Here is a 21,419-nt window from a genome sequence, read left to right as displayed (position 1 = left end):
CAAACTAGAATTCGGTGCACAAGACGAGCAACCCAGCAGCAATCAGATGTATTTCTCTTTACGATGCTATGCGTAGCGAACAGCAATTCAGGAGTTTTCATTGCCTTCCGTCACCTACTTATCACCGATAGACGTCACCATCAAAGTTGTATCTTAGGGAATCAGGCCCCCTGAAGCCCAAACGTGCGGTATGGCGCGTTGTGAAGTCATGGACACCATCGTTGACCACGCCTTCCTTCCTACATCTCGCAAATATCACTCTGGGTCGGAAACAACCTTGCAAGAGGATAGCCCGGATTGCTAAGTAGGGCGTTGCGCACGCCCCAAACGCAATTTTGCCGCAAAGTATTGTGCATGATATGATCCCCTAGCGTCGGCGGACCCGAGAACCCCTGTTGATCAGAACATGGCTGCCATTACTGACATCAACCATATGTCATTAATCTTTATTAACGGAGGGATGGAAAGATGGGCGCCAAAGATGTGTTGCCGGACCTTTGCCGGTGACTTTGGAGTGGTTCGCGAATTCCTGCAATATGCATGTTTACGCTACCTCTGATTGGAAAGAACGACTGTCTTCCGAATTCTGTACGGTATAGCTAGGGCAGCCTACATCAGAATCACACATCATGCCATTATCCTAGATATCATTGTTCGGTCAATCGATGCCATCATTTCTGACCGGAGTTCAAGAATCATTGAAGGTTCGTCTGGGGGATGGAACTAGCATCGCGACGCGATGTTGTCACTGGTGCTTCTTCGAGTGCTGAGCAATTGGATGAACAATACTGGATACAATGCATAGTGGACGCATTTGATTTAGAACGTGTCCCGAGTCTCCGTAGTAGCAACTGCATATAGTCCAAGGTCCAAGGCCTAGGCTGGCATAGAAGTTGGAGCAAATTCTATTCTCGACTTACTTATGTAAAATACAAGCTTGAAGGCACCTTGCACGCATGTACAGGGATAGGCTTGGATTTGGGAATAAGGGGATCTGGATATCTCGTGGGACGATGATGCGTTCGTGTGCTGGTCAGAATGTTGATCACTAAGAGGCCAAGCCAAGTGACAGAATATACTCCCAACGACGGGGTGTAACGCGAGACTGCAAACCAGTCTACCGTGTGACTACAGTTCTAAATTAATCTGGAATGCACCCGCAGGCCTGATCAGCTGAGATCAATGACCACAGCCAAGGGTTACCCACGCATGCCTGCAGGCTCTACACAAGAGGTACGGTTCGGATACCGTTTCGGAGGCGAACAACTTCAGTGACATTGCAATTTGCGATAGGCTTTGTAGCTCTTTGTAGCTGCACTCAGCCTCCACTGGCTGACCATGGGCACGGTTAATCGTGACTGTCCGAGTCGCTTTGGCCTGTATTGAGTGACGTGAACCAAGTACTAGACTCATCATGTAACTTGTCACCGCCCATCGTTCAGATCCGAATCACGCCAAGCCCATGTACCCCGGCAGTATCGTTTTGCGACTCCGAGCCTTCACATAACTACCAGGCTCAGCCTCGTCTACACGTGCCCTTTATAATAATGAGGTACAAGGATCACACCATAGTTAAATTCCCTTATTCCGAGTCCTTCTAGTGTACTTAGCCCATGGCAGAGCGTAGGGTTACCCATGCTCGACAAAGCACCAGTATGACAGACAGTCAAATCATCTCTCAGGAATGCAGTGGGCAACAGTCACCTAATCCGCTCTCGACCACAGAAACCGGTCCAGTTAATCCTCAGGATCTCGAGACTGGTGGTAATCTTCTGAAACCAAGATTCAAAACTACCTGGCACCGGTTCATTGGACGAGGCAGGAAGCCTGTCGGTGTGATACAGAGTATAAAAAAGATATATGGATGTTCATGTGCGTCTCCACCACCTGTGCGAGTTAAGTACCTCATAGTTGTCACAGGGCTCAATCTACTGCTCCTCCTGACGCCGGTAGCATGGTGGGCGCATTTCGACGGTCATCTCCCTGACAGTCATACCACTGTCTTTGCACGTATGTTTTTTTGGCGAATGATCTATCAGCAGCGCTCATTTTCTTTTGTAGTTTCTTTCTTGGCAATTATACCGCACGAGTGCTTGTTCGACTACTGCGGTGAACAGATGGCTTTGTATTGTGGCAAGGATTTTGGTGACTTGATCACGATCACTTTGAACAAGTAAGGCAAACCCTCTTTCATTCGTTTCGTATTCACAGCCTAGATAATTGCAGTGCGGTTGAGGTGACTCTCGCTATCATACTCCTGCTCAAGTGCGAGTAAGTAATCCGTTGGCTAACATGTAACCATCGGCGTCATTAAACATACTTTACAAGACTCAAGCTACTTCAATCGACTATCACTGGTCAGTTCTTAAAACATCAGTTTTATTTCACACTATTGACAAACTACATGATCTTGCAGGTGTGGTCCTGTTGCACCTCCTCCTTGTTCCTGGAGCCGCTTTTCTGACAGGCGGTGCTCGAATATGGGAACAAGACCTGCACCCTATCCACACCCAACTCAATCATACCTTGCTTACTGTTGGGTACGTTTTTCTCTATCGTCTGGTGCTATGAATAACAGCTTCTTGCATGCACAGGGTGTTGGCCCTGTTATTGCCGGCCTCATTCTATGCAGCTATAAGTGGTAGCACTTCCAGTACGATATCGGCCAATGGCGATCTCCCGGACCTTGGTAGCAGCACCCAAACCGATTTCTTGAACATGAGCAGAGGACTTGCAGTGTTGCTCCTTCTTATGTAGGCTCTTTTCTTTCTCTTGAATCGGACTTAACTCTGCTGTCAGATACATCTGTTCGCGGATCTACTATCACAACCCTCCTGGTGCTGGAAACAGCTCGTTAACCCACTCTTTGACACCCGCCCCGCTCAAGGCTTACGAGGAAAAACTAGAACGAGAGGAGCCTGAGGTTAACCAATGGGTTTGCATCTGCTTCCTGATTATGAACATTGCAGTTGTAGCTGTAACCTCGGAGTGGGTAAGTGTTGTCGAACGACTAGGTCTGTATTCATTGACTTTCAGCAGTTGGTGGACAGCATCGAGCCTGTGAGGGGTGTTACCGGCATCACGTCGGAGTGGTTCGGCTTGGTCCTCTTACCCTTTGTTTCCTTCTCAGCGGATGGTGTCGTTGCAGCAGGCTACTTTTCCCACAGGGCTCTTCGCCGAGTATGGTCTAAGACCAAGGATCCCGGTGAACCACCCAATACTCTGGCCAAAGCTGAAGCTATCGACTTGAGCATTCAGTTCATCTTGCTCTGGATGCCGTTCCTAACTCTGCTTGGCTGGTGGACCGGAAAGCCTTTCAACTTGCTATTTGGTGCGTTACCGGCGAGTATGATGCTATTGCCCACCAAAGCTGAAGAGCCCATCAGATTTCTTTGAAGTCGCACTACTCTTAGGTGCTTGCTTCCTTGTCAATTTCGTAACTGCCGACAGTAAAACAAACTGGGCAGAGGGATTCATTTTGTTGTCATTTTATGCCATGATGGTGAGTTTTTCACCACTCAAAGTAGCAGAGGTTCAATTCAAGTCAACCGTGTTTAGGTTCTTTGTACTTGGTACTACACGGGAGAATCTGATCTAGGTAGTTTATTACTTTGTCCAGGACAACCTGCCACAAGTGATTGAAATTCACGTTGTAAAGCTACACCCACATTCTTCGCTCATTACAGTATCCTATGCAAATTGCGTCCTACATACCATGTTCAAACCGGGGTGTACAATCCGTTGCTCATATCTAAGTGGCTACTATTTTCACAATATACACAATTGTTGCGTAAATTATTAGGCGCCCATAAATTATCAACCAGATTTGTTGAGAAGGTTACCGGAAACTTGTCGACCCAAAGCTTCCACCGCTCGTTGGACGATCGCAGTCACATTGCTCCGCACCACGTCCATCTGTCGTTTCGGTTCACATCCTGGCGCAAACCGCTCTTCAGCTTGCATAGCTGTGCGACCTACATCCGGATGAAGCTCATCGCCAAGCTTCGATTCGACACCATCTTTCGTGACAAGTGGCACATATGAGTACGCACTCAATGCAGCCGTTATTTCCTTGACCGGTATTGGGTCGCCAAATACCACACCAAGTCTGATACCTAATCTCGGGAAGTACTTGTACGGAAACAAGCGGTGTTCTGGCATCAATTTGTCAAAACCTGACGTCACTGTTAGAGAAGATGGAGTACTGATGGTTTCGGATGCCATACCAGTGAGCCACATCGGTATGACAAGAGGGGGAGCTGCAGTTTCCATCAGGATTCGTCCACTGATCATTTTGAGTATATGACTGGAAGTTAAAAGGGTGGAAAAAGTGGCTTACACTCCCCATTTGAATCGGGGCAAGCGAGCGACTCCGTTTGTCCTCGGATAGTCGGGTGGTTGGTTGACTTTTCCCTCTCCAAAAAGATGCACCTGATTTCTGTTAATGCGGGCACAGAAGTTAGGTTAACTCGCACACACCCAATGCCCTTCATTCAGTTGCTTGATGGCAATATCTACGGAAGGTTGGAAGATTCCATTTCCGCGAAATGTTTCTAACACCTGACCCTTACGGAAGAAAGCGGAGAACAGACTTCCTGGCCGAAGCTTACGTTCAGTCGCCTACATTCCTGACTATTTCCACACAACATACGGGTTAGTAAACATTATATCTGATGCACCAAGCGACCACCGCGTTGTGTTGGAGTTCAAGTAGAGTTTCACCGGGAGCGTTCCCCACACGAGTGGATCATCCAGTCTGTGACCAGGCTCAAGTCTCAGTATGAATGTTCGCGTGAGAAGCTCGAAAGACAGACGTGGAAATATGATTCGCAACTAGACCTGCATAAGTGAACATTGATCACGACAAATTACAAGACACACCTGTCACCACGCCCTGTCCATGTCGCCGTCTCTCATCGTTCCGTAGAGCATCCAAAAGTATATGAAGATTGCTAACTGTGATGGAGCAAAGTCCTGAGTTGAGAAATGCTTTACAAAGAAGGCCTGTCGTTGTGATGGTGGCTGTCGATAGCAACTCGGCCATGTCGCACGCTGAGAACAACTCTAAGCAAAGGAAATATTGATCATGATAAAATCACAGCCGACGAGAATATTAATGCCGGCATCATATTACGCCTCTTTGCTGACTAAGCGCTGTGTTCTGAGTAACTTTAGTTGATAGAAGCCTTGAACTTTTTGGTTGTTATCCCCCATCGCCTACTATTATTCCCCTCCCGTTCTCCTTCACGACGTGCGACGCTCGCGCAGCCCCTGCTGGTGCTCAGCGCCGCTGTCGAGCCTTCCATTAAATATAGGCGCCATGTTTTCCATGTTTCTCGTCACCTTTCTCTCCGCTATTATCCTGCTATGTCTATTTTCACCTGCAGTCAGAAGGTCTATCATGGCTGGTGACGACCTTCTTGATGCCCACGAGTCAGGTTTAGCTCTCGTTGCGTCCCGTACGTCATGTTTGAGCTGTGTTGGCTGCCTTTTTAAAATGTTCCTAGGCAATCCATTTAGAGAATCAGGCCCTCCAGCGTGCATGGCCAAACTCATTATGTTGAGGCATAAAGTGAATATATCTAGTTTATTTTCGCTTTCCGCCAACTCACCCTTTCAAACAAAAAAAGATTCAAACAAGTACGCGCAAACGTAGATCCCCGATGCCCACACGCCAATCACGAAATCTCGGACTCATCCAGCCCACCCGCCCCCGCGCGTCCTGGGTTCGTTTTGGAAGAAACTTTGGAAATCAATACCACTAAATTACAAGCATCTTCAATTATCTGACACTTATTCGGGCTGTACAAGCCTTATCACCCGTTATTTATATCTCCGTGATACCCATCTTATCACTTATAGATATATACTTTTTTCGTATTTTTTCTGGGTGTACATGCCTCTCTTTGTACTTCCATCAAGACTTTTGCTTTGTGAACATACGTGTTCTTTGTTTGCATCTTTATTTTGCAGTGATGTCGCAGGTTACTATGGGTGGAAAACAAATGTACAGAATAGACCTTTGGAGGAACAACAATGGTGAACGCATAGGACTGAGCCTGAATCAAGATGCTAACAACAGATACTACGCAAATCGACTACTCCTATCGGACACACTGGAAAGCATACTTCGCCCCTTCTCCAGTTTGCGAGGAACGGGTGCGCTTGAGACAGAATTGCTTCCAGTGGCTGCTTGGGTTGTTCTCAAGGAACCGCCGCCTGTCTTGACTTTGGCCTTGGCGTGTCCTGTAATGGCTGCACCAACAACAGACCGACCAGTCCCCTGATTTCCGTCGCCTTGACCTCTTGCCCATGAACGCAATTTTGTTTTCTCTTTGTCATTCTCCAATATTCGGTTTGGGCGCTATCAAAGGAGACTGTCAGATTACAATAAATTTAATCGAGCGCAGAACAGACCTCCAGACCAAAGTCTGTGTGGGGCAGTGCGGGTCGTTTTGCAGGTGCATTGTTGGAGCGCTCCGCCATCACTTTGACAGGAACATGGTTATCGTTCTCCTCGTCCACCCCGTCGATCCATGATGTGTCCTCCGGATCTAGAGCTTCCAAAGTCTACCGAAGGTCAGTGATATCAAAGGTAGAAAGAGCGCCATGCGGCTTACCTCTCTCTTCTTGGCCGCTTCCCTTAGCTCAGCATTTAGGTCTTCGATCGATACCATTTCCCCCGTCTCCCCATCTTCATCTTCGCTAACCGTTCGCGCATCTGTTTGCAAATGGGCGAACTCAAGGTCGTCATCAATCAAATCATGCTGATATGCGTCGTAGAATGCTTTTGTTTCTTGATTTCTTCCTATGAAGGAAGACGTTGGCTTCTAAAATGGAGTTGTAATGGTTGGACCACTTGCCTAGGTCTTCGAGGGTATCACCATCAATCTTGCGCTTCTTGTTCATACCCCGCCGTATCCGCCTATTATTCTCGTCCTCCTCGTCATCGTCGCTATCCTCTTCAAAACCGATCCCACGGTCGCGACGTTTCATTCTAAATTTACCATCAATGGCATCCTGGTGAAGCTTCTCCAATTTCTTGTCATCTTCGTCCTCATGCTCTCTATGCATAATTCAGCTGGCTGTCTCGATAGTCTGCTTTGAATGCGCACCTGAACTTCTCCTGGACTAAATCGGCTCTTTCTGTCTCGACATCCATGACCGCATCATCGACAAGACCCTCCACAATTTTCTCGTCATCATCATCCTCTGCCTCCTCGTCATCGTCTTTCTGGATAGGTCCGAAGCCAATTAGTTCGTCCTCGTCTGATTCCTCGGCCTCCGCAGCAACGAATTCGGACTTCTCCAGCTTTCGCTTGGGCGCATTAGATTTTGGATGCCCTCCTAAAACATCAAATGCGTTTCTCTTCGGCAGCTGAGAAATAAGTAGAGGGGGCAGAAGGGAGCCGTCATCTTGTACGGCGGTTTTCCTCTCCAATGGCGAGCTACTGCGCCGCCTTAGTCGGTGAAGAAGAGGTCGCACATCTGGTGATTCTTCCCTTGCCTTGAAGGACAACGTTTGGAGTGGAGCACGCTCACTCGATGATGGAATTAAATCACCCATCAATGTTTGAGATGCCGGAAGTGGTGATCTCTGGAAAGACTTGATGCGATATTGTTCAGCATGAGGCCCCGATGTCTGAGTCAAGAACCTGAGAGGACGAATCAATTTTCCGGGAATGAATTAGATGCCACTTTGATGGACTCACCCGTTTTCTGTGATATACCATTCAGGGTTATTGTCCTGTTTCTGTTGGTCGTTTGCAATCTCCACAACATACTCCTGCTCTTTTTCAAAAATATTGTCAGCCTTCCTGCGCAGGGTACTGCTGACTTCTAGTGCAGGCTCCAGTCCAACATCAAGTGACAAAGCGAGCTCATTGCAGTCCCCTTCCTTGAAGCTGGACCCCTCGTCCTAAAATAACCACCACACATCATTCTCTAGATTGACTTGCAACGAAGGAGATTGCAAACCTTTTCATCTGAGAAAAATTGCGAAAAACCTCCTCCGTTTGCGAGAGGATCCTGAAGTACAAAGGACGCAGGACTATTCTTGCTCAGGGTTTCAGAAAAGGAAGGTAGTAGTGTGCGGGGTTCGAAACCCTTAACCATGTTCTCCTCGTCCTCAATGTCGGAAAATGATTCTCCCGGTGGGGATGTCGGATGCTTTGATGTAGATTGGAGGAGTCTGGTGGTAAACGGGGACTTTGAGCTTGGGGAACCCGAGAACGAGTCATCTTGAGCAATCTCCTTCAACGGCGCACGTAAATCTTGCTCGGGAGAATCGGAGGGACCACCAAAACCCCCCAACGATGTTGAGGACGATGATCTCGTGTGAACAGCATCTTCGATGTCAAGAAGCGACCCCGGCCTGCTACCCAAGGGAGGTCTCGCGAATGAAGGCGAGTGTCGAACAACAGCCTTATTCTCTTTGTCCTCGCTTCTGTCGTACATCAACTTTTGACTGTTCTCTTTGTCATTCTCGTCCTCCGTTTGATCCGATTCTGAGCTGCGTGTCACCATGGCGTCAGAGGCCAAGTCTTGCATCGAGGAATCTGGCACGAGAATTCTAGGAGTATCATCCTCTTCGTCGGAAGCCACCATTAAGGGACGACGAAGATTGCGCCTGTGCACTTGGCGTTCCTCATCTTCAACGTCCGTCTGTTGGCTTGCACTTGCACCATCATTAACATCGGGACCTGATTGGTTCTCCTGATCGCTGCCGCCCTCGCCATCAGAATCTATGGGTTCTGGACTGGCAGAACCTCGCTCCTCGGGAGCGTAATCCGCGTCGTCCTCGTCCGTGTCGTCTACTTCCATGTCGCCAACAGTAGAGTCGTCGCGCTCTGCTAATTCAAGCCCCTTCTGCACATATACATCAAGCCTGTCTCTGAATGACGCGTTCTCCCCAGCTTCTACAGGCTCTTCTAATACCCTGCCTCCTCTTCGTTTCCACTCCTCTTCTCGCTGCTGAATCATCGCAAGCTTGCTGGCCTCAGCTTTCTGCATGAGCGCTCTGTTTAATTGCTGTGCGGTGAGTGGGACTTTAGTGTCCTTGCCCCTTCCCTTCCGATCGAATGACGACATCGCAGATTCCCTGAGGTACTCGGACATATTGACTTGTGCAAAAGATTTCGCACGGGAGCCTGACGGTCCTGGTATAGATTTCCGGCTCAACGCAAGCTGTCTCGCCTTCCCCTTCGAAGGAGTGAGATGTTGCAACTTGTCAGCTTTGCGTTTCGCTGCCTCTTCTTGAGCTGTCACATGCATGCTGTTATCAACAATCTCTAGATCATCGTCACTATCTCCGGCCTCAGATAACCGCCTAGCTGCGTCTTGAAGGGCTCGCTGCTTCAACTCCGCGAGAGCACGCTTGTCGTCAGCTTCTTTGCGTTTGGCTTGCTCTTGCCTCAGTAGGTCGGTGAGATTCGGCATCTCTTCGTCACTGCTGTCAGATGGCACTGACCGTGGCTGAGAAGTTGCACGCCGCGGAGGATTTCTGGGAGGCGTTTGTGCACGGGGACGCACGATAGTAGGTGATCCAAGCAAACTTCCAGGTACGCCGAATGAAGATGCGTCCTGCGTGATTTTTTTTCGTGCTTCAGCAGCAGGTGGCACAGAAGGCGAGGAAAAAATAGATATTGGATCTGAGGGAGGCTCAGGCTGCTTTTTTTCCTTACGCAAAGCTTCATCCCTTGGCCAAAGTCAGCAGGCATTCTCTTGGACAAAAACCTAGCGTCACCCACTTGACCAGCTCAAAAAGTCGATGCACGGTGTGCCTCTGTTGCTGAGTACGCGCCACCTGGACATTCTTGCTCGCAGTAATGCGCGAACTCTCCAAAACAGTTTCACGCAGGTCCTTTTTAGTCGGAGCCTATGTATCGTATGAGTGAGAAATAGAATAGGTGTGACAAAGGCCAAACTACCTTGGTTTTGGGGCGCACGGATTCATCCTTCCGTCTGGATTTGCTACCCTTCTTTGACGGGGCACTCGTAGAAACTGATTCACTCTCGAACCGAAGCGGAGGGACATCCCGAGCAGGCGCCTTCCCCTTGCCTTTATTAACCTTGGGCCTCGTTAAAGGCATTTCCAGCTCTGATGTCGAAGGTGTGGGAGGAGATCGCAGCAGAGGAGTGTTAATTGGATGATGAACAGGCGATACCGAGGATGAATTTTTGGATTCTTCACGCTCAGAATCAGAGTCGACACAGTTCCTCGAGCGTCTGACCTTGCGAGAAATAATCGGCGAATCTTCAAGAGACTCGTTAACTGGGGAGGCAGCTGGGTCGTTTGTATGTGGTAGCAGTGTGCCATCAGAAAGCCCATCGGAATTTTGTGGTACTGGAGAAAGAGGGCGTGGCATCCACATGAGTGATTTGATTCTCCACAAAGGGTTGAGACTGAAAGGGTGGCGACGATGACGACCGCTCAGCAACTCGAGGCTGTGTAAGTGGCTCCTGGTCATTATCGAAGGCTTCGTCTAGCGCTTTCAATTGAGCTCTCCAGCCAAACTGATGTTTAGGACTGGCATCGACCATGCCGTTATCGTTTGTATAAGTCGTTGAAGAGGGTTGTGAGCTTTGTAGCGTGTCGAGCGCCAATTCATGGGAGGACTCGCTTTCCTTACCGCCTAAGGGCTCCGATTCTACACGAGGAGAGTTGTGGTCGGCGAGTGTTACAGAAGAGTCGCGTATTTCAGGCTGGGTGTCCCTACGCCTTCCGTACGTGACTGGAGCGCGTTTTATAGGCTTGACGGGAGATGACTTTGGATAAATTTGGTCTACGTCCATGGCAGACATGTTGGCGTCTGCGGTCAACAAGCGTGTTGGCCGATGCCGGCTATTTGTTGCTGTAATCTGAGAACGCCTTCAACACCGTGGCATGTGTGACATGTACACTGTGACAAGCGCGTTTTTGGTAATTGATCAACGAACGCGTCAAGTCGCGTTCCTCATCTGGATGTTGTGCCAAATTGATTCTGAATAAGTGCTTTGATGTCGATAAGTCACCTCTTAAGACATCCTGTACCAAACCTCATGAAGAAAGGACGTGAGCCCACCGTGCCAATACCCTATGTCATTATACTTCAAACACCTGTGAATACATCCTACATCCTCTCTTTTGAACCTAGATATATTTCCTCCCGGAACGCTGGTGACTGCGTCTGCCACGCTCTCCGCAGAACCTGCACTTAATTCTGTCATGGTCTAGCGCATGACGCCGCGACCAGCGTCATGGATGCGGCCATTACTCAGAAGTTCCAAGACCTCTCGGACAGCCTCATCCTCGCTCCCGCTTTCTCCCTCCTCGCCGCCAACAAGATGATTATTTTCAACTTTTCCCAACCTGATAGCTTCTTGCAAGGATTTTTGTCGAGAGGCCGGGATAAGTGATGGACCAAGCGAAGTAGAGGTAGATTTGTCATATGTCACGGCCATACGATCAGCCCTGAAGCGCGACACACTGGGTTTCGGGCGTTGATTTGGGGTAATATCCTGTAGTCGACTTGTTGAAATTGCGGGGCTGCACAAGAAGAGAAATACTCACCCCTTGGTTCGATTCTTCATCGTCGTGCGTGTGCGAAGTCATCGCTCGGGCAGCCTCTACACCAATAACATGACGCTTCTTATAATACTCCAGGGCCACTTCTCGGTGGTGCTGGGCAGAATCCCAATCAAATTCCTCTTCCAGCAGGCCCTCATCCGATTCGTCATCGGAGTCACTGCCCGAAGTATAAGACCTGTGTTGCGATGATTCATCCGGCGAGCTGGGATTGGCAAAAAAATTCGCGGCCTCCTTGCGCTTATGTATATCCTCTATCCACTTCTCCCTTTCCTCTGTTTCGTCTCTTTCCAATTGTAATCGTTCCTCTTCTTCAAACATGTCCAAGATGTGATCTCGTTTGCGACGGCGCTGTTCCCTCTCCAAAACAGATAGAGATGACTCTGGTGTGAGATCTGGCTCATGAAACGAAGCTGCCGGAGAGTAAACATCACTGATATCCGCAGCAGATTCAGTGATGTCTATAATCGAGAGACCCTCGTCGTTAAGAAGCTTTGAAGACGGACTCGTGTCCGGTCCTTTGAGTGCCAGCGAATTAAACAGGACCTGCAGCGCTGAAAAGCTCTCCGTATGAGCACATCAGAGTTGTGGAAGATGTAATTACCCTCAGGATGGCTGTCGTTCATGTCCTTGGTGTGACTTGACATTTGGTCAGTTATGAGGTCATTAATAAGCGCTAAGCACCAATGGTAGCATTAAGTTTGCGATTTCTCGATTTCTCCTCGTTGCTACCTGTTCACGGGCCGAACATGTTGGAATGAAATATATTCTGTGAGAGCATTATTTGATATGACTATTAAATGGATAAGTGAAGATTGCTGGGTGCGTTGGGTTGCTTTAGATGAATTGGACTGAAAGACTCGGATATACTAAGTCTACCTGAAGAATATACCACCAAAAAGAAGTTTCACACTGTCAAAGGCACAGCGTGCTTACTCTTCTAGGAGTAAGAGCTAGTGAGATAGGTACATTTCGTGATTCTCATCCGCATAGCAATTAAACTGACTGAGAACTTTTAAGGTCCTTTGCGGATAGAAACTGGCGCAGATGCAGATCAGCACTAGATCACAGTGCTGGTACGGAATATGACTGACCTCATCTTCAATGTATTCTTGCGCAGTATCTATCTTAATTGAAAGGTCGTTTGGCATCCCCTGGTTGCACATGAGCAATATTCACTGTGCAAAGTCGCGGAACTCACCATTCGCGATGAGCCGATGGGACCATTAAGAGGTCTCCGAGCTCCGTGTAGCGAGAGCGACATATGACTGTCACAAGAATCGTGGCGGATACCCTTGCGTGCGTTGAGGGTTGCCAGCAGGGAATTGCAGTAAACTGAAAACGATATTGTTGACCTCGTGAACAACATTATTTGGCTACAGTGTACTTACGGCGGCCCAGGCAGAAATAGAATGCGACGTAAATGAAGGTATCAGGCCACACTGTAATCTGTGCCACATCTGTGTCAGGAACGAAATAGAGAGCAATTTAGATGTTTTACATACAGAAATGAGGGACATGACCGCACAAACACTGGTGAGCAGACCGGTGCTGATGCTGAACAGCACCAGCTTATTGATCAAGGTATCTGACTGATGGAAACCAGTGCGAGACCGTTGGAGGAATGTGCAGAGGAAGACGGTGATAAGGAGATCTCCGGCAGCTGCTACAGCGTTCACAGACATTGACAATGCCTTAATCTGGGGAGCTTGGGTGAAGGTCGTCAACTGGACACTAAAGAGGGACGCATCAGCCAGACTACTACTTGACAATTTCCGATACGAATTACGCTTTTGCAACATATACTTTGGATGTACACGTTAGTGGACAAATTTAGGAGAAGCAAAAACGCACACTCACTGATAACAGTGACAAATTCCGCGATGACAAGAGACAGCACTGACGCAGTTGCAATCATGTTCTTGTTGCTCACTGGCTGAAAGTAAGCAACCGTCCACTGGCGAGAGATCACACATACGTTGGTAGATACGCATGGTGAGGAAGCTGGAAGGACGATCAGTGAGAATTGTTCTATTCGAAAGGTATCACACCGACCTTTGAACCATAAACCCCGTGAAACCATTGAACAAAACTTCAACCTATGACGCAAATGAAAATTCAGATGAGGATTGTGCGCTTATCATACACAACCCACAGATAAACTCCACACAAGTTTCTCGATATCACCAACGTTGCCAAAGTCAGTGACAAGGTACGTATACACTACCGTTCAATATTCAGTTGACAGACCAAACACATCTTGTATCTGGCACTCACCAGTGTGTGTAATCAGAGCTTGATGGACCGAGTCTGATAGAAATATAGCGCTGACCTACATAATGTTAGAGAAGCAGCGTACATCAATCCTTCGTGAACCCACTAAAAGTTTGATGTACCAAGGATCTGAGAAATACCGGCTCATATAGTACCATGTCTGCATACAAGTAACTTTGTGTGATCGTGAGCTCCTAGCGCAAAAAAAAGCGCGAAAACACACCACCGTAAAGCCTGCAACATTTAGGTTCCAATCTACGCTCATTGTTGATTCAAAAAGAGCACTTACGTAGCAGAGACTACAACCCCGATCAAGAACGCTCCAAAACTGTGCAAGTTATGCTAGGCGATGCATATGAAGTTGAAAAATACGCACGTATTATCCACAGTACCCATGGGGGAGACTAATCAGTGTGAATGAATGAGGATGTGTGTTTAAATAACAGGTACAGATCGTAACGCGAAGGCCGGATCATTGGCACAACACATCACCTGATGCCAATCCGTTCTCAATGGTAACCAGCAACCTATGTAGGACAACTCGCCGCAGAGCACGGATTACTTAATGGATTCAGTGCGTTTTTCATTATAGTCACTGTTGCACTAACCTTACTATGCTTCTTTAGATCCTCAATCGGATCGGCCCGGAGGCAGCGATCGAGACAGACACCGTGGACTTTGGAAGATGGCCTCGAGGCCGCGTCGGAGGAAGGATTGTACCAATCAGACACTCGCTGGGGTGATTTCTTTGCGCCTTTATGGCATTAAGGATGACCAAAGCAGACAGTGAGACACGGGAGAGTCAGCCCAAGGCAACGGATATTGACCGGGATGATAGGCATTGAAATATTGGCTGGAGTGATAAACATTAAAGTATTAACTGGGGTGCACACGCGCGTAGCTGGTGCACAAATGTGCATATTGATAGGCACTGAATATTGAATATTGACCGGAGTAATAAGTACTGGTTGTTGGAGGCCAACCTACTTGACTCTTCTGAGATCCCATGAGGACTACTAGGTAGTGAGTTTGATTAGGTCTTGAGCTTGATCGATCCGGATTCCGCGCTTCTACGTTTCTGGCCAATCGCGATTCTCACGAAAATTCAATTACCTTGAAACATCACAAAATATACACGTGATCATCGCGAACTGTCTGACACCAGACACACCAAAATGAATTAGACTGCGTTATTGCTGATTCTGCACAGAATTACATTATGGCGAATGAGATAATGGTACAAAGTATCTTCAAGAACGATCCTCCCAAACAATAATTACACTACTTTTTTAAAATCCATCCGGCAAACTCATTTCATCACTGGCCCTCACACATATGCCATGCTATGAACAGCCCGAAGTTCGATAACAGCGCGAACAATTAACCTTGAGGTTGTTTCAACCACGCTGATGCAAAAGCACACAGCATATGCAAGGATGGTATGTGCTCCAATATCCAGAGCATATGAGAGTGCGAATGTGTCCAAATTGATTTATACCTGAAACCTGTTCAAGATATGAAAAAATGCATAGTGACAAAGACTACTCGCCTGAATATGAACCATGACTCCAATTGATTGTCTGACCTGCGATTCTACAAATGTAGCTGCTTGCCGTCATTTCTGTATGAAAGTCAACAGCCTGGCGCATTCCGCAATTAGATACGAGCAAATGACTAACTCAGATTATGTCATCACAACAGGTGTCATGGACTTCATTCACAGTGGACAATACAACGAACAAACAACATGACCATTATCAAAAATGCGGCAAAAGAGAACACAGAAAGTCCATAAGTTAATTGTCAGACAAACAGCCCAAGCACCAATTTCTTAACTGACCACTCGAGGAATTTTAAGAGCAGCATCTCTCAACTGTTCTGCTAACAGAAGTGTATCTGCATACACCACTGTAGTATCTAAGTCGCGTGCCATTTTCTGAGTGATTCCTCAGTAATAAATTAGGGTAAAAGACGCCAACATATAACTAACTGACATATGATTAAACTCTGGATCTGCACATAACACTTGATCTGCAAGGATGGTAGGAGAGTCTGTATAAATCATTCGAGACCCACTAGACTCAAAGGCTTCTTGGACAGTGGCCACAGTCTGAATGAAGATATGAGGAGTGCCGCGAGATTGGTGTTTGACTGATAAGACACTCATCAACAATAAATAATGCACATAACAAATTAAACATACTAAATATAAAAGCACATTTGGTGTTGGAAGTCTTCAGCAATTCGAACACGCTAAGCTGCATCATAGACCCCTTTGACACCCTTTGGAAGATCTTCATATAGAAGACGAAAGAATGTGAGAACTGGTAGAAGACGCCAAGAGACATTTTAATGAAGGTGAATATGGACCCATATGAAAGTTTACAGCCTTTTGTATCATGCTCAGAATGTTGTGCGTCTGAATGGCAAGTAATCAAAGATATTTGGCCCTGTTGACATTGTGGGCAAGTCAAATTAAGCGAAAGAGCTCTGCAAGGTAAAAAGTCAGCAACGCCAACCCCTAGTTAATTATGTAATTCAAGTGACTGGAATACTTTACACCCTTTATGCTATCCCTCGAACTGAGCTCTTAGCAATTTGTACACTGGGGACAAATTAGGTCGCTATCAATATCATGAGCCATCCATATAGACTTGAGCTTGTATCCTTGCCCATCAGCAAAACCCTGAGTTAAGGTCCCCCCTTTTACAGTGCTGTATGGTACTATGTAGTGCTGTAAATGGGGGGACCTTAACTTAGGGTTTTGCTGATGCCCCTATAGCTGATGTATACAATGCATATGCACATCTATGTGTCTTTGTATTCTATCACTGTGTCATATCCCATATGCCAGACATAGATCCCATCATATTCCCACGCTTTCTGGACCTATTTCCAGACCCCATATCTGACTCATTCCCAGATCCCCTTCCACTGTGTGCTCCACACCTCAGCAGGATTGACTCCGCTCTGGATTTACCCCTGAGCTCTGGAGCTCCAGATCTTTACTACTAGCCTGATATGTACACCCCTATCCTGTCCACCCTACACACATTCCATCCAGCAAGACATCTGGACTTTACCTCCTCTTAGATTCTGGACTACATCCACCACCTCACATATCTCAGTCCTGTTTCTGCCCTACCTTCCAGATCCCCAGATCTCTGGACCATTCCCACCCTCCATCCAAGATCCTGTGCCTATCCCCATTTAGGCATCTTCACCTTTCTGGTTCTTGGTTATCTCTGTTTCCATCTTGCTGATTGATCCTTGTATGAGTCTTCATCTCTGAGTTCATTTAGTTATGTTCCGTCTTACTTACTAATGTGTTTCCACATGCTCATACATAGCCTTACTCTGTTGCTTACTGATCCTCTTGGATATCCTCTAGTATATAACCCCTGTACAACTCCTGTAGAGTCCTCAGTCTGAATATCATCTTAGATCTGCCCAACCATCTTCTGGACTTCAGTCCATCTGAGTCTTGTCCTTTTCCATAAGGCCTAGGGATGGATTCCCTAGGCCAGAATTCTGGTGTGGGAAACACAACAAGAAGAGAACTGGAAAGTAGACTTCTAATGTTGGGCTAAATGTGCTATGCCTAGCTGCTATTCAACCCTAAAGGGTTTCTGGACTAAGCTCAGTGCTCAGAGAGGATAGGAAATCATGCTAATAACTCTCTGTCTCAGACTGGTGCTGGTAGGTGGTGAAAACTATGATCATTACATAAGCACCAAAAGTGCGAACATAACACTAAGCAATATCTGCCTATACAAGCCCACAGAATATGAAATCCCTACATCTCATGGGGGCTTTAGATCATGACTGTCCCCAGTCATCTACTCATGCAAACCAAAACTAAACTAAACTAAGAAAAAGTAACCTGATGGTCCTCAACACATGTTTCACTGACCGCTTGTTCAGTGAACCGCTTTTCTGTATGAGGGTCAGGCAAGACAATAAATGGATGATCCCCAGCACCTGTTTCACTGACCGCTTGTTCAGTGGACTGCTTAGGCACATGGGGGACATATAATGATGATGAAAAACGATAAAAATGCGAGATTGGTTGCAAGGATGATGATGGGAAGTAGCTGGATAGGAAAGTGGCGAGTGAGAGCTTTGAAATGAGTATAGGGTCGACTGGGTTTGGTGGAGGAATGGGCGAGATATGAGAGAAATGGTAGGAAAGGGTGGAAAATGCGAGAAGTGCGGATAGCGGGCGAGGGCGTGGACGTATCGAGGAGTGGATAGGCGGGATGGAAAGAGGTGATCAACGCGGTCAGAATGAGTATAGGGTTGAGGGGTGCACAATGAGAAATGGGCTGGTGAGAGCGGAATTATGGGAGGAGTGCACAAAGGGAGGAGGAGGAGAGGGTATGGTGCAGGACAACAAGGGCTGGGCCTATCAAAAAGCTGATTGGGGTGATGGACAGAGCCACTGAGTGAAGGTGGATGGCCAGGAGAGCTAGATGAGACAGGCCTTGGTACTCCCAGAAAATCCTTATCTCTCCTCAACTTCTCAAAATGCGAAAACTCGATATCTCCACAACTACTGCTCCAAAACTGATGACCCAGGGCTCAAAGTGATGGCCTGGACGAGGGGAATACAGATCTAAGTTTGTGAGAGGCTTGGTCCAGACGTGCGTGGGAAAAGGGCCTATCAGTGCGATGGTAGGAGGAGGAGAGGCTGAAAACTGGGGGAATATGGGAGAAGCTGGTAATGAATGACTGTGGTTGGGTAAAAGGTGACTTTGGGGGATTGTTGGTGAGCATAAAGAGCCTAGAAACACAAGAAACCCTCATGGTGGGCTCCAGTTGAAGGAATCAACTACTAAGCTATGGCACTACAAGGGATGCCAAGTCAGAGTATAAGTGTGGTTGTCTCAGCTCTGCCTATGGCTGCTATACTTCGCAAAGGCAAGTGCATTTGACCCAAGGGGAAGTGAGTGCAACACATCCACAGGTTGCACAAAGCATGGGAAAGTCATGTGCACAGAGGCGAAGGCGTGTGCAGAGAGTGGTAGGATGCACGAAGCGTGGGAAAGTCGCATGCTAATAGGTGAAAGTGCGCAAAGGGCTAGGAATGCAATGGGGACTAGAGGAAGATGATGACTGATACTGATGGGTGTGGGGATGACAAATGTGATGATGATAGAGTGTGATTGTCAAAAATGCTACTGACTATGGCTCAAAAATGCATGCACTATGCTGAGGGATGCTAAGGGATACTAAGTGGTAGCTAACTAAGTGATCAAAAATGCGAATGCTATCATGCAAAAGGCGACTAAGCGCACTCCCATGATGCGGAGCTGACACAAGTAAGGCGCAGGAATGAAGAAGGTATATGTAAGTAAGGGTCCATGATGGAATATGGTGTCATGATAAGAATAAATGTGAAAAACGTACTAGTAGGACTTGCTGGACAATGGATGGATGCTCCTGGATGATGGGCGATGAAGTGTGGGAAAGCGCATGTGGACAGCGTGCAGGAATGTGTCGCAGGAGAGTAGCACGCGCATTGCGCAATGCACAGGAAGATCACGCATGTATAGGCTGAGTGAAGGAATGATATAGGGAATGATGCTGTGAGTTCATGCTGTGAACTGCATGCAGATACATTGCAATATTGGGCTCTACAGGCATACAGAGGTGTGAGTCTCTACACCAGACCTTTGGATTTGTCCCCTATGTCTCTGTCCCAAGTCTAGGGATTGCTTCCCTAAGCTGGAGTCTTGCCTTTCTGGCACTTACCCTCTTTCTGGACTTTAGTCCACTTCCTGTCTCTCCGACTCTACCTAAGGGTAGTCGACCTCTGTTTGCTTCTACATCAGATGAAGTCCAATGTAGCCCCTATTCCTTCTGGACCTCCAGACATTCCACCCTCCTGTCCTCCATACTTCTGGACCTCCGGACATCCTATCCTTCCATCCTGTTTCCTGTAGAAGTATTACCTTGTAGTGGGAACTCTCCTGAGCACTTCCTGCACTCCTCCAGAACTCTCCCATGCTCCTCTGGAAGTCCTCCGGACTTCATTGGACCATCGTTAGACTTCCTCTGAAATGAAGGGCACATACTTGGGTAAGGGGCACAGTGTATGAGCTGAGGCCAAGCCCCTCTGAGTCAGTCTCTCTCTCCCTTGAGCATGGTTCTTAACACACTGTTGCATTCATCTCTTGGTCCATCTTTGCCAGCCTTTCATCTTCAATTCTTCTCTGCCATGAGGCTTGAGCTTGTGATAGTGTGATGCCCATGGTAGCCTGTAGGTGGTGTCGCAATGTCTATAATGGTGATTATTGATGGGTTGACCTTCTGAGCGATAGCTGCCCTACCAAATAGAGCAGAATCAGCAATTGGAATGCAGGTGATGGTGACTTTCAATATGGAAACTGACTGTTAAGGTTGCATGCTCAAGGGGGTCAGATCACAAGGGCTTGGCCTCAGCTTGTATGCTGTGCCCCTTTCCTGAGTATGTGCCCTTAATTTCCAGGGGCTAGAACAGTCATCTGGAGTTTCTGGGATTTGACTAGGGTGGATAATGGATGTCCAGATCTGAAACATGAGATAAATCCGATGGACATCTGGATGTTACTTGGACAAGTGGATAAGGCTAATCTGGACAAAGTCCAGACTAGAAACTAACAGGGAGTAGACTACCCTAAGGTAGAGTTGGAGATGTAGTCTGGGATGCAATCCTAAGACTTGGAATATGACAAGAGACTTGGCTCAAGTCTGGAGGACACAGGAATGAGCAGGAACTAAGATGATATTCAAACTAAAGTATTTCCAAGAGTTACAGGAGGTTTATATACTGTAGGTATCATATAGGAATCAGTCAGCAAACACAAAGGCTATGTACGAAGCATATGTGTCATATGCCATTCTGGACTCTCAACTCTAAATCCGCTTCTCTGGATATCCAGATCCAAGATCCGGATCTCAAATGATCTGATCTATCTTTATCTCCCTTCCGGAATCCAAACCCTATATCAGCACCCAACCCCATTTAGACTGCCCCTGTCTCTGGACTCTGGTTAACCATGTTTCCCTTTTGATTATTGATCTGTTACATACATTTCATTTCCAGTGTTCATGATTTGTGATCCGTCCTACTTACTAATAGACTCTGCATATGCTTCGTACATAGCCTTTGTGTTTGCTGACTGATTCCTATATGATACCTACAGTATATAAACCTCCTGTAACTCTCAGAAATACTCCAGTTTGAATATCATCTTAGTTCCTGCTCATTCCTGTGTCCTCTGGACTCAAGATAAGTCTCTTGTCATATTCTGAGTCTTAGGATTGCATCCTAGACTACATTTCCAACTCTACCTTGAGGGTAGTCCATCTTCTGTTAGTTTCTAGTCCGGACTTCGTCTGGATTAGTCTTATCCACTTGCCCAGGTAACATCTGGACATCTGTCAGATTTATCTCATGTTTCAGATCCGGATGTCTGTTATCCACCCTAGTCAAATCCCAGAAACTCCGGACAACTGTTCTAGCCCCTGGAAATTAAGGGCACATACAGTGGCTCAACAAACTGTCCACATGTTTTTGCATTTTTTACTATTTACA

At 47.1% G+C, this 21,419-nt stretch overlaps 7 protein-coding genes across 7 annotated transcripts; 2 read left to right on the top strand and 5 right to left on the bottom strand.

Moving 5' to 3' along the window:
* Nucleotides 1–1,655: 1,655 nt before the first annotated feature.
* On the top strand, nucleotides 1,656–3,642 carry BJ212DRAFT_1266118 (uncharacterized protein; the record flags this gene model as incomplete). Its single annotated transcript, XM_041330544.1, has 11 exons — nucleotides 1,656–1,872; nucleotides 1,921–2,010; nucleotides 2,062–2,173; nucleotides 2,227–2,271; nucleotides 2,329–2,357; nucleotides 2,417–2,540; nucleotides 2,595–2,753; nucleotides 2,800–2,992; nucleotides 3,040–3,331; nucleotides 3,387–3,502; nucleotides 3,559–3,642. 11 exons carry the CDS (start codon nucleotides 1,656–1,658, stop codon nucleotides 3,640–3,642), a joined length of 1,461 nt encoding a protein of 486 aa, XP_041195806.1.
* Nucleotides 3,643–3,816: 174 nt separating this feature from the next.
* BJ212DRAFT_1266683 (acyltransferase-domain-containing protein) lies at nucleotides 3,817–5,044 on the bottom strand (the record flags this gene model as incomplete). The annotated part of the gene is made up of 8 exons (XM_041330591.1): nucleotides 3,817–3,965; nucleotides 4,053–4,175; nucleotides 4,227–4,285; nucleotides 4,340–4,431; nucleotides 4,480–4,591; nucleotides 4,652–4,756; nucleotides 4,815–4,833; nucleotides 4,882–5,044. 8 exons carry the CDS (start codon nucleotides 5,042–5,044, stop codon nucleotides 3,817–3,819), a joined length of 822 nt encoding a protein of 273 aa, XP_041195805.1.
* A 276-nt stretch (nucleotides 5,045–5,320) lies between these two features.
* On the top strand, nucleotides 5,321–5,765 carry BJ212DRAFT_1266072 (uncharacterized protein; the record flags this gene model as incomplete). Its single annotated transcript, XM_041330537.1, has 3 exons — nucleotides 5,321–5,459; nucleotides 5,508–5,572; nucleotides 5,631–5,765. 3 exons carry the CDS (start codon nucleotides 5,321–5,323, stop codon nucleotides 5,763–5,765), a joined length of 339 nt encoding a protein of 112 aa, XP_041195804.1.
* A 283-nt stretch (nucleotides 5,766–6,048) lies between these two features.
* On the bottom strand, nucleotides 6,049–10,888 carry BJ212DRAFT_1340640 (MRC1-like domain-containing protein). Its single transcript, XM_041335116.1, is given in 10 exon segments — nucleotides 6,049–6,364; nucleotides 6,418–6,570; nucleotides 6,621–6,808; nucleotides 6,864–7,066; nucleotides 7,116–7,655; nucleotides 7,713–7,918; nucleotides 7,978–9,697; nucleotides 9,750–9,877; nucleotides 9,930–10,386; nucleotides 10,406–10,888. The coding sequence occupies 10 exon segments, from the start codon at nucleotides 10,801–10,803 to the stop codon at nucleotides 6,086–6,088; spliced, it is 4,272 nt and encodes a 1,423-aa protein (XP_041195803.1). The 5' UTR covers nucleotides 10,804–10,888; the 3' UTR covers nucleotides 6,049–6,085.
* Nucleotides 10,889–10,956: 68 nt separating this feature from the next.
* On the bottom strand, nucleotides 10,957–12,058 carry BJ212DRAFT_1340637 (uncharacterized protein; the record flags this gene model as incomplete). The annotated part of the gene is made up of 2 exons (XM_041335115.1): nucleotides 10,957–11,499; nucleotides 11,552–12,058. Coding segments are annotated over 2 exons (795 nt in total), but the record flags the coding sequence as incomplete, so codon positions are not given.
* Nucleotides 12,059–12,309: 251 nt separating this feature from the next.
* On the bottom strand, nucleotides 12,310–14,396 carry BJ212DRAFT_1035703 (uncharacterized protein). The gene is made up of 15 exons (XM_041328897.1): nucleotides 14,217–14,396; nucleotides 14,130–14,168; nucleotides 14,064–14,074; nucleotides 13,947–14,014; nucleotides 13,844–13,898; nucleotides 13,722–13,789; nucleotides 13,622–13,665; nucleotides 13,545–13,570; nucleotides 13,427–13,498; nucleotides 13,356–13,371; nucleotides 13,072–13,300; nucleotides 12,958–13,015; nucleotides 12,768–12,901; nucleotides 12,661–12,720; nucleotides 12,310–12,604 (listed from the first exon to the last, which is right to left on the bottom strand). The coding sequence occupies exons 1-15, from the start codon at nucleotides 14,234–14,236 to the stop codon at nucleotides 12,563–12,565; spliced, it is 942 nt and encodes a 313-aa protein (XP_041195801.1). The 5' UTR covers nucleotides 14,237–14,396; the 3' UTR covers nucleotides 12,310–12,562.
* A 1,275-nt stretch (nucleotides 14,397–15,671) lies between these two features.
* BJ212DRAFT_1478642 (uncharacterized protein) lies at nucleotides 15,672–16,188 on the bottom strand (the record flags this gene model as incomplete). Its single annotated transcript, XM_041339737.1, has 3 exons — nucleotides 15,672–15,776; nucleotides 15,831–15,991; nucleotides 16,044–16,188. 3 exons carry the CDS (start codon nucleotides 16,186–16,188, stop codon nucleotides 15,672–15,674), a joined length of 411 nt encoding a protein of 136 aa, XP_041195800.1.
* Nucleotides 16,189–21,419: the final 5,231 nt, after the last annotated feature.

The sequence above is a fragment of the Suillus subaureus genome (genome assembly GCF_016647635.1).
Source record: "Suillus subaureus strain MN1 chromosome Unknown BJ212scaffold_8, whole genome shotgun sequence".
Classification (NCBI taxonomy): domain Eukaryota; kingdom Fungi; phylum Basidiomycota; class Agaricomycetes; order Boletales; family Suillaceae; genus Suillus; species Suillus subaureus.
This window is presented reverse-complemented; position numbering and strand designations above follow the sequence as displayed.

Bases quoted from the DNA above. Each gene is read 5' to 3' on its own strand.
- BJ212DRAFT_1340640 (XM_041335116.1), bottom strand. From the start codon at position 10,803: ATGTCTGCCATGGACGTAGACCAAATTTATCCAAAGTCATCTCCCGTC. The intron at 9,878-9,929 runs GTAGTTTGGCCT...TACGATACATAG, and splicing joins CCGTGCGCCCCAAAACCAAG to GCTCCGACTAAAAAGGACCT. The intron at 9,698-9,749 runs GTGGGTGACGCT...ACTTTGGCCAAG, and splicing joins CGACTTTTTGAGCTGGTCAA to GGATGAAGCTTTGCGTAAGG.
- BJ212DRAFT_1035703 (XM_041328897.1), bottom strand. From the start codon at position 14,236: ATGGGTACTGTGGATAATAC. The intron at 12,721-12,767 runs GTGAGTTCCGCG...ATGTGCAACCAG, and splicing joins CCATCGGCTCATCGCGAATG to GGGATGCCAAACGACCTTTC. The intron at 12,605-12,660 runs GTCAGTCATATT...CATCTGCGCCAG, and splicing joins AAGAATACATTGAAGATGAG to TTTCTATCCGCAAAGGACCT.